The 13557-nt window shown below is 34.3% G+C and overlaps 1 protein-coding gene across 5 annotated transcripts in view; it reads right to left on the bottom strand.

Annotated features, from left to right (window-relative positions):
- Positions 1-2397: 2397 nt before the first annotated feature.
- The window catches only part of LOC119640916 (5-hydroxytryptamine receptor), a 176335-nt gene continuing 165175 nt past the window's right edge, over positions 2398-13557 (bottom strand). For all 5 annotated transcript variants that reach the window (XM_038039258.1, XM_038039263.1, XM_038039262.1 and 2 more), the window contains 2 exons: positions 5921-6145; positions 2398-4164 (listed from right to left, as the gene is read on the bottom strand). In XM_038039258.1, coding sequence (XP_037895186.1) covers positions 3304-4164; positions 5921-6145 — 1086 coding nt within the window. In that variant the 3' untranslated portion in view covers positions 2398-3303. The remainder of the gene's footprint in view (positions 4165-5920; positions 6146-13557) is intronic.

Below are 13557 nucleotides of genomic sequence, written 5' to 3'. Positions count from 1 at the left end.
ACCCAAATCGGACAATCCAAAGCATGTTAAATAAAGTCCTGAAGTTCATATAAAAATAATGGATTTCTTTTTCCCTAATCTAATATAATCTAAATTTGGTATAGCCAATCTTTATGTCACTTTGCTATTCAGAATCTATTTTCGACATGAAGCATTAAAAATTAAGTTTTTGTGCTATGCAACCGCCCGCATTTCATGGTAGTGGTTAGGGGATGGGCCCAAGGAAGTACTCCACCGGATCTAAACTTTTTTAGATCAATACGTCGAGATGCTGTTGCGTTATGCGTTTTTTTTTTCAAGAAATTTTGAAAATTTCAACTCTTTTGTGCCCTAGACTATGTGTGGTACGAGAGTATGTAAGTAGGTGAATGTAAGCAAAAACCGGAAGGATTTGGGATAGGCCCATCTTTTACTATACCGATCGCTCCGGTATCAAATTCTGCATCACTGAACCGGTTAAAGCTTTTCTATCCGTCTGTCCCCTTTGTATTCTTCTATATCTGTTTGGCAAACCATTCGGAAATTTATTTTTTCGACAGACAACAATTTTCAAATCAACGCTGATTTAGAACGGTACTTTCTCTCATCAAAAACGCAACATTTTGTTCTTTGAATTCCACACACAAAATTAAGATATTTCCACTAAAACTGCCGTAATTTGTAAGCTAATAGTCGGAATATCGCGAAATTTTGATGTATATATCTTTCGGAGATTGGTATTACCCAGAAATCATGTTAGTAATGGGCAACAGTGTTGCCGTAAACGTGAGAAATAGTGAGATTTCAAATACAACTATCTATTAAGGTTGCCTTGCCAACGTTGGATGAACTATAAACGCAGTCAATTGTTCGTTGATGCATTTGTGTTTGACACATTGAAGCTGTGAAAAGGCGGAGAAAATTTGCTAAAATTTGCCTTTCTATCGCATGAATATGCTACAATAAACATCATATTCCGTTTTAAATGAATTGAATTTCTTTTTCTAATGGTTTTCTGCTTTTTTTTTTCTGCTTTGTACAGTGAAAAAAACTTATCTGGTAGAGGGTCAGTGCTCTTGCATTATGATGATTATTTGGGTTTTCTTTGTTATGAAATCCACGGTTTCATAAATTACCGCTAGAAAGACTTTACATTTTCACATATGCCATTAAGCATCGATATACACAAGCATATATGTAATATATATATATATATATATATATATGTGTTATGAATTGCATTTACATTTAATTAAAACACTTTTGGTTATAGAAATTAAATATACATATATACAAATTATACGTGTTTTTTTTTAAATAATAAATTATATATAAAAAATTATTGCGAAATTGTTTATCACTTTCTTATTAAATTTTTATTTCTATCCAAAATGAATAGAGACAGCCACATAAGCAAAAAATTTTAATTAAATGTAAATAAATTTCTAATGATCTTAGTTAAATAGTAATAAAAGCGGTACAATGTTAACGTATTTTAGGTGATTGCAGTTACACGTATAAAAGGAAATGAAATACTTGGCTAAATTCTGTACATGTTATACCTGTGTCTATGACGAAGCAGACATAAAAATTAAGTTGAGCAGACATAACTACTAGTAACAAAAATGAAGGATCCTCAGGAACTTTCTTTAAATTTAATTTGTTTTATTTTAGATTAAATCTCCTACAATATGGAGCGACGAGCAACATCAGTATTGAAGCAGTGCAATATACTAGCGGTAAGGCAATTTCTATAGATGGCACCTATTAAACGAAACTCAACATGACTGCATTGGGCATCTTTCGATTATTTCGAACTGCTGTAATCCCGTTATTTAATACACATGTATATTAAACGCATGGGAATGCATTCATTTTCTTAAAATAGAAGGACGTTCTCATGATTTTATGTTTCCAAATTTTCGAACACTGGTAAATATTCTCCTGGCTTTGTGAATGACGACATTGGCTTCAAATCTGGCAAAACCATTGAAAGTTCTTATATATGCTTATTATGGAGGATTTAACATTTTGTAAACCAAAATGACGAAAATCATTATCGCCTATTATATTCCATTCCATTTCTGCCCTTTTTATGCCTATCAACAAAGAATGAGAGGCGTATTGATTTTGTCAAAATGAAGGAAGCTTTGGAGTTCTCAGAAAGTATATATATTCTTGATCAGCATTAAATTTGGACTCGATTTAAGCAAGATCTTGAGAACCTTCCTATGATTATGAACACCCGCGCTTGAGACCGCAGTAATTTTCTTAATTCCTTATAGGTAATTCCTTATATAAGAAATCGATTTAATGAAATTTTTATATAAGATACTCTTTTATTTGCTCACCGGAATTATTGTATTATTATTATGATTATTATTATTATTATTATTATTATTATTATTACTATTGTTATTAAATTTCACCAGAGAAATAAATTCTAAGACTAAACTCTTAAAAAACACTAGCATGTAAGGCTATCGGGTTTTATTAAAAACTCTACTGCACTTGAGATTTGAACCCACAACCATTGAGTTGCTAGTCGAGACTCCTTGCCTTCGGCCACTCAGGCGGATCGGAATTATTGTAATTCACGCCAGGGCTTTGAAAAACGTAATAATCGGAGATGATATGCAAAATTCGTGCGATTTGTAGATATTGTCGAGGAGTGCCTAGTTTTAGCAGAGAAAAATAATTGTTCCAAGTAAAGCGAATGTGTTATGAAGAGATTGCAACGCACGGAAATTGTGTGATGGTTTTGTAAATATTGAAAGTCTACCTTCGAATTTTTGTCGCGTCAGTTAATTGATATAAATATGACAGCCGTGTGGCTTAGAAAATTATCAACGAAATCATGTTATTATTGGAAGGTCTTGCTACGTGGCGGGCAGATTACATCTATTAATCGCTAATATTATTTCTCTTAGAGTGCACCAAACATCTGGAACGAATATTTCAGAAGACTAATGCTATGCAGCCAACGTACCAATATGCTGGGGGAGGCTTTGTTATGAGAATGAGTACATCAAGTCTAGACGAACGCACTGTTTGGCCATATATCTTTTTTTTTAACCCAGAAATATGATGTTAATACACTCTGTTAAGTATTTTTAAAAATTTTTGACATCAACTTATTTTGGAACGCTCTTTGGGTTTTTTTTTTTTGTTTTTTGAGAAATAGTTAACGTAAGGTTTATGTGAACACATGCATAGTACTATTTATTGTTATGTATGTTAGTATGAATGCATGTTGTTAGTATGTATGTATGTATGTAATGAAACTTCTTGCATATATATGCATATGTACTTAAACGCTATAGTTTACAATTTCCCACTACGATAATGAACAGGTCTGTGTCCGCCAAATAGAATTCGTTTGAAGGCTTGACGGAATTCCGGACTGAATATTGTATATATGACGGGATTGAGAGTAGAATTAAAATAACCTAACCATAGGAACAGGGAGGCAATACTGTCGTTGATTTGGCACGTTTCGCACAATGGCAGCATAAGAGCCATTACAAAAAAAGGTAACCAACAAACTACGAATGCGCCCGTTATTATGGCTAACGTTTTCGCTGCTTTTCGTTCACGTTTCGCCTCCAGGGTTTCTTTTCTTTTTGTAACCTTATGAACAGGATTTGTTACGCTGGCCAATAATTGAGGATTTTTTGGTCGTGATATTGGTGTCACTTGGCTTGATACATTGGCAGAGCTTTCCTGGCCCGAAGTAGGTGCTGGTGGAGTTGAAACTGTAGGTGTTTGTGGAGCTAATGCAGAAATCGATGTTGCAGCATTGAGATTTGAAGGAACTGCTAAAGGTTTCAATTTTATTGCCGTCACTTGAGCTGTTACCGAATGTTGTTCAACTTGTTGAAATTGTTGTTGCACTTGAGGATCCTCTAAGACTTCCGTCTCTGACGTTGTAGGCTGCGTAGTAGGCAATATCTTTTCAGTACCGTTTGCTGTACTCAAATTGCCATTATCTTCAACAATATGAATTTTAGATGCGGTTATAACACTATTGGGCCCCAAAGGATTTTCTACTAAATTTATTGATTTGATTTCCGATTGCAATTGCATTTCAGATGCTGCTTCATTAGATGAGATTTGTTGTTCGCGATGCGCTAAAGCTACAAGGTGGGATACAGTTGCTATTTGAGTGGACGACGTTGTGGGTGCCTATAAAAAAAAGAAACAAATGAAAATATTATTTATTTCCGACAGCAGCACTTTTGCTTGGCAAGTGGACTGAGATTAATCATTTTGTTAAGATTAGTTCAGCGTTATTACGATTAAGTAAATTTGATTGAATGCAAAGTTTCATGATATTTATCATTACTGAAAATCATTTAAAATTTTTTTGAGATTAAAAAACGACTAATAAAAAGTATTTATGTTTAATTAATTTTTTAATTTGAATTTCGAACGGCAATCTTAAAGTTCTTCGAAATTGCTAAACGTTCGCCGGTATTTAAAAAAATATATTACCATAAAACCATGACAACGACTGCCGCACGCAGTGTGTGTGTGTGCGTGTGCGATTTATTAGAACGGACTTGTCGCTTTTAATGAAATAATACGGCATGTATACGCTTTAATAGAATCCGAGAATGAAATTTAAAATTTTGTTGTTAGCTTTTCACAATAAATTAAATTTCGTTTGTTTAGTTTAAAGTCATTAAGCTGATAATTTGGTTTTATATTAATTCTCTAGACAAGCAATTATATAATATATACTGAACTAAACTAAATAAACAAACATATTTATTAAATAATTTCTAGTTTATGTACATAAGGCATTCATTATGAATTCGGTTATACAATTTTTTTTCTTCGGTTCACAAACTATAAGATGTGAAACATGCGATTTTGTCTTCGACAGATGCAGTAAAAGGGACTTTTGCAAGCACCTAATACGCCTAATAACCTCGATTATTATCTTTGACTTCGTGCAAAGAAAAATTTGTCAGAAAGCTTTTCTTTATATGCCACTTGTGGTATAGGGTAAGGTAGACTTAGCTTTTATCATATCGATTCAAGCTTGTATGTCCGTCTTTCCAACTAATGTCTATTGATGCATTTTTGCGATCAACTTACAGTTCGCCACTTTTGAGATATTTGGATGAAATTTGGTACACAGACCTGGTTTCGCCCCAAGGACGAACGGTATTGAAAAGGGTTCGGATTGGTTCACTTTTTCGACCACTATTCGTATTGTGCTTTATTTTGAAAAGTCGTTGTATGAAAAAAAATTCTAATTTTCTAAGTTTTTCGGCAAAATTCGCTGAATAATAGTAGTTTGACATTCTAAATTGGTCTGAAAGGATTGGTTTGGTGGGGGAAATTTTTTGAAACCCTTTTTATACAGCCGTTCTACCGAAACTAAAACTTTATGCGATAACAAGATATAATTTTCAATGTTTCATGGTGAAAATTGTTTCATAATACTAAATTAGTAAAGATGTTAATTTTACTGAATTCGGACCACATAGGTCTGTTTATCATTTCTGTACAAGCGTTCCAGGACGACTCGTAGAACATAAATGCAAATATTTATCGTCATATCTGATGTGGTTTATAAGTACCGAGCAAAGAACTATATTTTTTTTGTTTTTAGGTTACGTTGCGTTGTACGCGTTCCCTTTGACCAATATGGCCCAATTTCAGTACCAACGTGCGTGTAAGAATTTACAATGTTTCTGAGAGATTTGAAGTAAAAACTTTTTTAAAGACACGCCTAAAACGCCCACACGCATATGCGACCAAAAATTTTTTTTTTAAAAAAGAAAATATAGCATGAAAATGTGGTTCTTTTACTGTTTTTCTCTACTTTAGGATAACGGTGATGCTCACAAAAGATTCGGTCACGACAGAATATAATTTTGTTACTTGTTTATGTTGAGTTCTTCCCTTTTAAGTATACACTTTTACTTACTTCCGTTGTACTTAAATTAGTGGTGGTTGCTTCGTTGCCTGCCCGATTTTTATGTTCAACGTTGGTACTACTAAATTCTGTGTCTTCCACTTCCATTGTGTTGACAGTATTCGTTGAATTGCCTTCAACAAGTCCAAGCGTAGTCGTAGTATTGGCTTTTTCGTTTGTTAACCTTCCAAAACGTAATCGAAGACGCTTACGTCTCTTCTCGCCACCTAAATGTGGCTGCGAAAGAAAGAAAAAAACAAAAAAAGAAACCAAGTAGATTAAAAGGACAGAAAAGTACTTGTAAATAAATAATAGACTAAAGAAGAGAAAAGCTTTCGCATCTCTGTGTTCATTATTAAGCGCAATTAAGAATCTTTTAATAAAAAATGCGTACTAAAGAATATGTTACTGATTGAAAAGCAGCTTAATGAGAGAATTGTTTTGTAAAACTCTGCGAATAACAAGCAATGCAGACATTATTGTGGTTATAAAAAGAAAACAAGTGACTTGACATTTTATATGAATGGACTTTTTTTAATAGCCCGGCTTGGTTAAAATGTAATACGAAAATGTATTTTGTATTGAATAGTTTTAAAAGACATTTTATTTTTAGCGAAAGGCGCTGTACAATTAACTCTTCTATCAGGATTATTGATAACGTCTTTATATCTACCTCCAAAGTTCAGGAGATATGTACGCGTCGTATTGTAACACATGAAAAGAGTGCTCAGGGACCCTCGCAACCATACATATTTTCTTGATCAGTCCAAAATCCTGAATCGATGTAGACATGCCTGTTTGTGCCTTTCTTCGTCTACGAGGATGTGTGCGGTAAATATTTTCCCGTTCGCGAAAGTTAAAACATGGCAAAATTATACTTATAAACTAAAAAAAGCAGACGATAAAAATTTATATCCAATTTCTTTACAATACCATAACAATTATGTCCCTACCACTAAGGGATTGAGATATAGGAATTTTGTCTAAAAGTTTGCAGAGAGGTTCAGAGACTTCATCTTGATCAAATTTTGACTGGATTTAAGCATGCCCGTCTATGCATTTCTTTGTTTGTCTGTCTGTCTTGCTAATGTCAATACTGTACTTTCAATACTTTCCAGATCGTAAAAATTATGATAACACTTTCAAATTATGTAAAATTATTAGAAGCTCTTGCACGCAGCTGATATTGAAAAGGAGTGAAATACGTCAGAGCCACGGTTTCCTTTTCATTGTCCATAAACTACAAGATATACGATATTCTATCACTAATCTATCTAATCAAGTGCGCCTGTCATTTTAGAGAGAGCAAACTTAATTTTTCGATTTTATCTTTAATCTTTGTTAAGTTGGCGATGGTGGGTATAAAAGACGCACTTAAAGCCAAATGTAATTTTCTTACTTGTTCCTTTTATATCCATCACTGGAGGATGAGGGGTATATTCGTTTTATCAAAATCTTTGCAACGTCCAGAAGAAATCTTCCGAGACTCCACAAAGTGCGTAGATTCTTGGGCAGTTTCAAATACGGAGTGCACCTAGGATTATCCGTCTGTTAAATAAATAGTCATATAAATAGTTTCTTTTCCGATTGATAGTTCTTCGAGAGCGACTTATGAATTACATTCCCCAAGTCAAGCTGTTAATAAGAAACATTATTTGAATGTTATTAAGCCAATAAAATTGATTTTGAGGAATAAACAAATATTTTTTTCATTATGTAAACAAGTTCACCTCGTTCTTTGCTCTCGTACGTCCACGCAAATTTCACATACCTTGTACCACAAGTGATATAAGGCAGTAATCATATAAATTATTGTGATTTGTGTATACACTTAGAAATCTTATGTTCAAAGATTCTTCATAGATGTACATCGTAACTGTATATCAAAGAAGACAAGTGAATATTTAAAATTTTCTGTACGCAATGATATGTCAAAGATTGAAAGATTGAAGGTTAGTTATATGACCCTTACCTGAATGCGATTACCCAAGCCCAAGCGTAAGAGTTTGCCAACAATTTTTTGGTATTTTAATACATTTTATTACAACGCTGTTTTCATGCAAACCGTTTATGTTATAATAAAAAACAAGTAGGAATATTGCGTTCAGTCGTGACCTTATCGTTTATACCTATCAATGTTAGCATGGAGGAGATAGGCGGATAGGCGTTTGGGCGCTGTGGACCTTGGAAAAGTTTAACTCACTTTCAATTTTTTTTGTAAATATATAGGCGTTATCTACACTTTCGCTAGGGGAAGAATGTTTACCACAAATACTACATGGTTGCGCAGGCGCACAGTTGGACAGACGAGTAGGCGGACACGTTTAGGTCCATTCCAAATTTGGAACTGACTAAGAATTTCTATACTTTATGGGGGTTTTGAAGCTTGTTTCTACGCCTTATGAAGGTATTGACACACTATAATATTGTGTCGGTTTGGTCAATTTTTTCCATTTTTGTCTCATGTATTTTCGCCTGGTGTAGTTTATGAGTTATGAGCAAAAACCCATCTTTTATTCCTTTTGAGAAAAAAGAGGTGTTCTCAGTTTACTTAGGGCTGTGGCTGCGTCCTTCGACCGATTTGGACCATTCTCCACACCAACCTGCGAGCACGAATTTCCAATATTTTTGTTAAATTTGAACTCGATAAGTTTTTTTTGCGACCAGGGGAATGTCTTTGAATTTGAATAAAATTTGATGCTGAGTAAGAATATATATACTCTGTAGGATGTCTGATGCTTTCTTCTTGGCGTTGCAAACGTTTTGACAAAATGAAATATAGTTCTCATTCTTCGGGTATAGGTATAAAAAAAAATTATGATTAGATTGTATTTGGTTGTGATCGAATCTTTTATACTTCATATTAAAATAGAATACAAAAATGATGCAGTTTGAATGAGAAAAAAATCAATTTTTTTTTTCGAAAATTGGAGTAATATCATTTGAGGTTGCGCTGATTTAGCCCACTTTCAATACCGACTTGCGAGCAACCACTTCCAATGTTTTCACGGAATTATAAGCTAATATGTTGATTTTTGTAATCAGACGAATATTTACCGCAGATATTATATAAGGGGATGGACGAACTGGCAGACAAATGGACGGGTTGACATGCTTAAACCGGTTTTAAATTTAATCAAGAATATATATACTTTATTAGCTCTCTGAAAGTTCCTTTCGGATGTTGCAAGCGTATGAACGAAATGAATGTATCTCTATTCTTCGGTGGTGGGTATAAAAATAATGCAAATTAATAATTCACCCATACAAGGAAGTAATTAAATAGTTTTGTAATTAAGGAATTTAATTAAAAGTAATAAAAGTTGTTTAACGGCATACTAAATGCAAAAGTGTTGGAAAATTTTTATTATAATTTTTTATGTTTATTTTATTAAACTATTACGGCGACTTATATAGTATAATATTAAAAAAAAATTCTTTAGCAGCAAACCGGATAATGTACGTTTGTGGGCAATTTCCGCTATGTGTTACATATTATGACATATTTGTAATCATTTTAATGAATGAATGAAAAAGAATGTTCGTTTTTCTTTCTTGTTTTTTGTTACAACATTATTCTAACTGCAGATAGACTCGTGCGTAGGAATAATTTTTATTTTAATATACTCCTAATCAGTTTTTCAGTTGTTATAAGATGCACTTTATAAGCCAAAAATTTTCATAATAGTATCCTTGTACCTATCATAGAGACGGTAGATGATATTAGGTTTGTAATGAGCCGATTATAGTGTTTTATACATTTTTTTAAACTATAACATGTGTAACAACAAATACTTTTTATATGCTACACCATTTGCGGTACAGAATACGTTGAGATTGTGCGGATATATGTAGCTCTGTCTGTGTGTCTGTCCGTCTGTCCGTTTAATGTTTGTCCATGCAAATAGTGTTCAAGTGTTGCAATTTTTGACACACTTTGGTGAAATTTGGTACGCTGACGTGATTTGATTCAAAGACGAACACTATTAAAAATGGTTCGAATTGGCCTATTTTTCCGAAGAAAATTGCAATTTTTACAATTTCTTGACAAAAGTCGCTGAGTAATAGTATTTTGACATTCTAAGTTGTACTGAGTTCAATTGGGCTAAAATTTTAAACCCCTTCTTATATAAACATTCGAAAACTTTATCTTTATATGTTAGGATTGTCTAATTTTTAATATTTCATGTTGAAAATTAGTTCATAGTAATAAATTGACAAAGAAGTCGACCTTACCGAATTTGGACCAAGTAGGCCAATTCTTTGGATATAAGAATTCTTAGGAAATGTGAACGCTTATATGTCAAAAAAGCCTAATAGCTAATAGTTTCATAATGAAAATTAGTTTATGGTAGAAATTCGACTTAAAAATTAAGTGAACTCAATATGAAACACATGGGCCTATTTCTTCCAGTTTATATAACGCTTCTCATGAACAGTAAGCCTTTCAGAAAGAGATTTAATTTCTAATATCTTATGATAAAAATTGATCCACATTAGCAAATTAGCAAAAAAAGTAATAGCAGGGAATTTGGATCACATGAGTCAATAATGTAGACCCCAACATATATAAGAGCTATAATGAGAAGCAAATCCTTATATGGCAGGTAAGTTTAATTTCTTATTTTCTATGACGAAATTTTAAAAATAGTAAAATTTTTGGCAATTAAATTAAGTTTGCTAAATTTGAATCACTGCCATCGCCATGTTATGTGTTATCAAAACGAGCGAAGAACTGTACTAGGCGCAAGGGTGCAGGTAATTTAATTTTCGGCGTTATCCGACTATAATGTTCTTACTTTTTTGAACATATATCCGTCTGTATTTTATGCAGTTTTCATTTGGTTTTTCTTTTGTACAAAATAAAAATTTTTTGTTGCATTATGAAGAATACGCCAAAATATTGGCTTTTAATACAAAACTACGTACGAAAAGGAAACCAATTGTATGTATGAATGTCTGCTCCGTTTTTTAAGAATTACCTTTAAGCCATATGCAACTGTGTAAAGTATCGCACTGAAGCATATATAACATTGTTTCTTGAAGCTTTGAATAGGTGTAGTTCTATACTAAAACACGCCAATCTCGGAAAGCTTTACGTTTCCTGCCTAATTAGAAATTACGAGTGGAGTGAATGCGCCATGATATCCAAAGCCAAACCAAGCATGATGCGACGTAAGCGAAGCATTGGAATCGACTATCAAATTGAATGTTCGTGGCAGCTCCATTTGAGCGAGTCAGTTTCGTCTTGTGTGTTAGTGTTTGTTCATTCCAAATGAAGCCATCAAATTCCGATAATAATTGAGATAATTGCGACCAAAAATGTTACCGTGACATTTTAGTATAAAGAAATCACCCAGAAAATCAGATCAGAAATCAGTTGTCCGAAGACAGCTGTCTTCTGATCGGGATATTGTAAGATTACAAAAAGCGACCTTGGCGGGCAGTCAACCGACCAACACGCCGCCAAATGAAAGTTTGGTTTTTTTATCTGTTTTCCTCAGCTAAGAGAACGTGTTAATGAGGAATTAAGTTCAAGAAGTAAAGTAAAATAACGAGCGAAACTTCCCAAATAATAAATTTCTTCTTGGGGGGATAGCTGAAGTTCGGTGAATTTGCCCCGGCACCAGAGTAGGGGCAGAAACTCTACCTCCCACAAGATTTTGAACAGTAAATGTGCAAGCAAATTGGGCAAAAGTTATACATTTATACATTTATACAGTGACTTACTTTAGAATTTTTAACATTAAGCTGAGAGACGATTTTTAAAAAAAAGTTCCAGAAAAGCTTGTAAAAAGAACCTATATTGTTTGCTTTTTCGTGAAAACATGACGAATGGACAGATGGCTTTCTTTATTTGATTGCGCGGAAAAATGAAAATTAGTCTTTTGAGGCAATGGAAAATTCCAGCTACATCTTTGTATCTTCCAAAAAAAAAAAGCCGAAATTCATCAACCAAACTGCTGCCTACAACATACCTTAATTTATATTTGAATACATTCAAGCACCCGGTAATTATTCTTGAATGGTCTGCATTTTCGAAGTTAAGCTGTAAAAATGAACTAAATAATACATACATCATCCAACATATATGTATCAAATTTTACGTTTTTTTTCTTTTTTTCACAAATTTGACTTCTTTAGAAGTTTTAACAGCAAGCAGAAAAAATGTCAAGACTCCGTCCTTCAATGGTGAATACAAAACATTCATATTTCCACGAACATGCTTATGGTATATACAATGCCTCGAAGAGATTCATATAAAGTTAAAGACAAGTAAAACAGAATTTATGTATCATTTAAGTTTGTCTTGATAACGGGCACAAAAAATTGAAACGACAAAACAGTATACAGCCTGCATTGTTAATTTAAAAACTTTTTTTACAATTTATTATTATGTCGTAGACATACACATATGCGTTCCCTGCATGCTGCGGTTTTGTTGTTCAGCTGAAAAAAAATAAATAAAAAAGAACATCTCTTTGTCTTTGCATGTAGAAAATTTAAATGCTAAACGTGTAAACGAATTTTGTGGGTTTGCTTGGGATATGTGTTCACCTATTTGGCCGGGAAATATTTTTTAGGATTATTGTACATTTAATATATGATTTTTAATAGAATATGTGTGTGTGTTTTTGGAGTTAGAAAATCTTCAAGAGATACTGCTGGTTTTACTAACCCCCCCCACACAAGCTTCTTCCACCCATCTCCCCGCGGGACCACCATTAGGTATTACTTCGCGGTTACCGTTAGCACGCTTCCGATGGTGGGACCTCACTGGGATACACTGTTGGCTTCTACTCTCTCTGCTTTCCAACCGCTGTCATTCAAGTCGTTGTACTTCTTTGAGCACTCTGCTTACAAAGTCTCTTATAGCGCTCCAGGCCTCTTTGCTGGTAGTTAACTCCTCCAATATTTCACTCGGCTCTATTCGGGTTCTGCCTTTCTCGAACCTTCTGCAGCGAAATATGCTATGCTCTGCATCTTCGACAAACCCTGGCAATTTGGCGAGTTGTCGTGCCCGAATCTGAACAGGTACTTTCGGTACCTCACCATGTAGCCTTTCGATCCATTATGTTTGGCATAAGAACAAACGTCCATCTTCTTTTCGTCGTTCTTTCCCATCGCGACTGCCAAGTCCTCATCGGTGCTAGCCGCTCTTCTTTTTTCATTGCCTCTAGGGTGGGGACGTTGATGCGGCGCCTTAAATGGATGCGCCTCATTTCGTTCGCCAAGATAGTGATTAGCTTTTCGTCAGCAATCACCGGGCAGCATCCTCCGATACTGCCCGGTATCCGCATACCTGCCTTAGCGTACGAAGACGATATATTGCCGCCAACTTTCGGCACACTCCCTTCACTGTGAATGCAAATTGGGCTTCCATATATTATGACCGAAGTTATCACTGTGGCTATTATTTTTCGATTGGTGAATTTCGGGCCTCCAATATTTGGCATAATCCTCGCTAATGTCGCCTGGATGCCGGCAGCTTTTTCAGCTTCGTACTCAACGTGGCGCTTAAAGTTGAGTCGTTGTTCGAGCATAACTCCAAAGTATTTCAGGGCAAGAGATGAATGCACCGTGTGTTGTTCGACTCGTACGCAGCATATTCCCACGCGCTTCCAGCTGCTTATTAGCACTGCCTCAGT

This window comes from Glossina fuscipes, unplaced genomic scaffold, assembly GCF_014805625.2.
Source record: "Glossina fuscipes isolate IAEA_lab_2018 unplaced genomic scaffold, Yale_Gfus_2 133, whole genome shotgun sequence".
NCBI lineage: Eukaryota > Metazoa > Arthropoda > Insecta > Diptera > Glossinidae > Glossina > Glossina fuscipes.
This window is presented reverse-complemented; position numbering and strand designations above follow the sequence as displayed.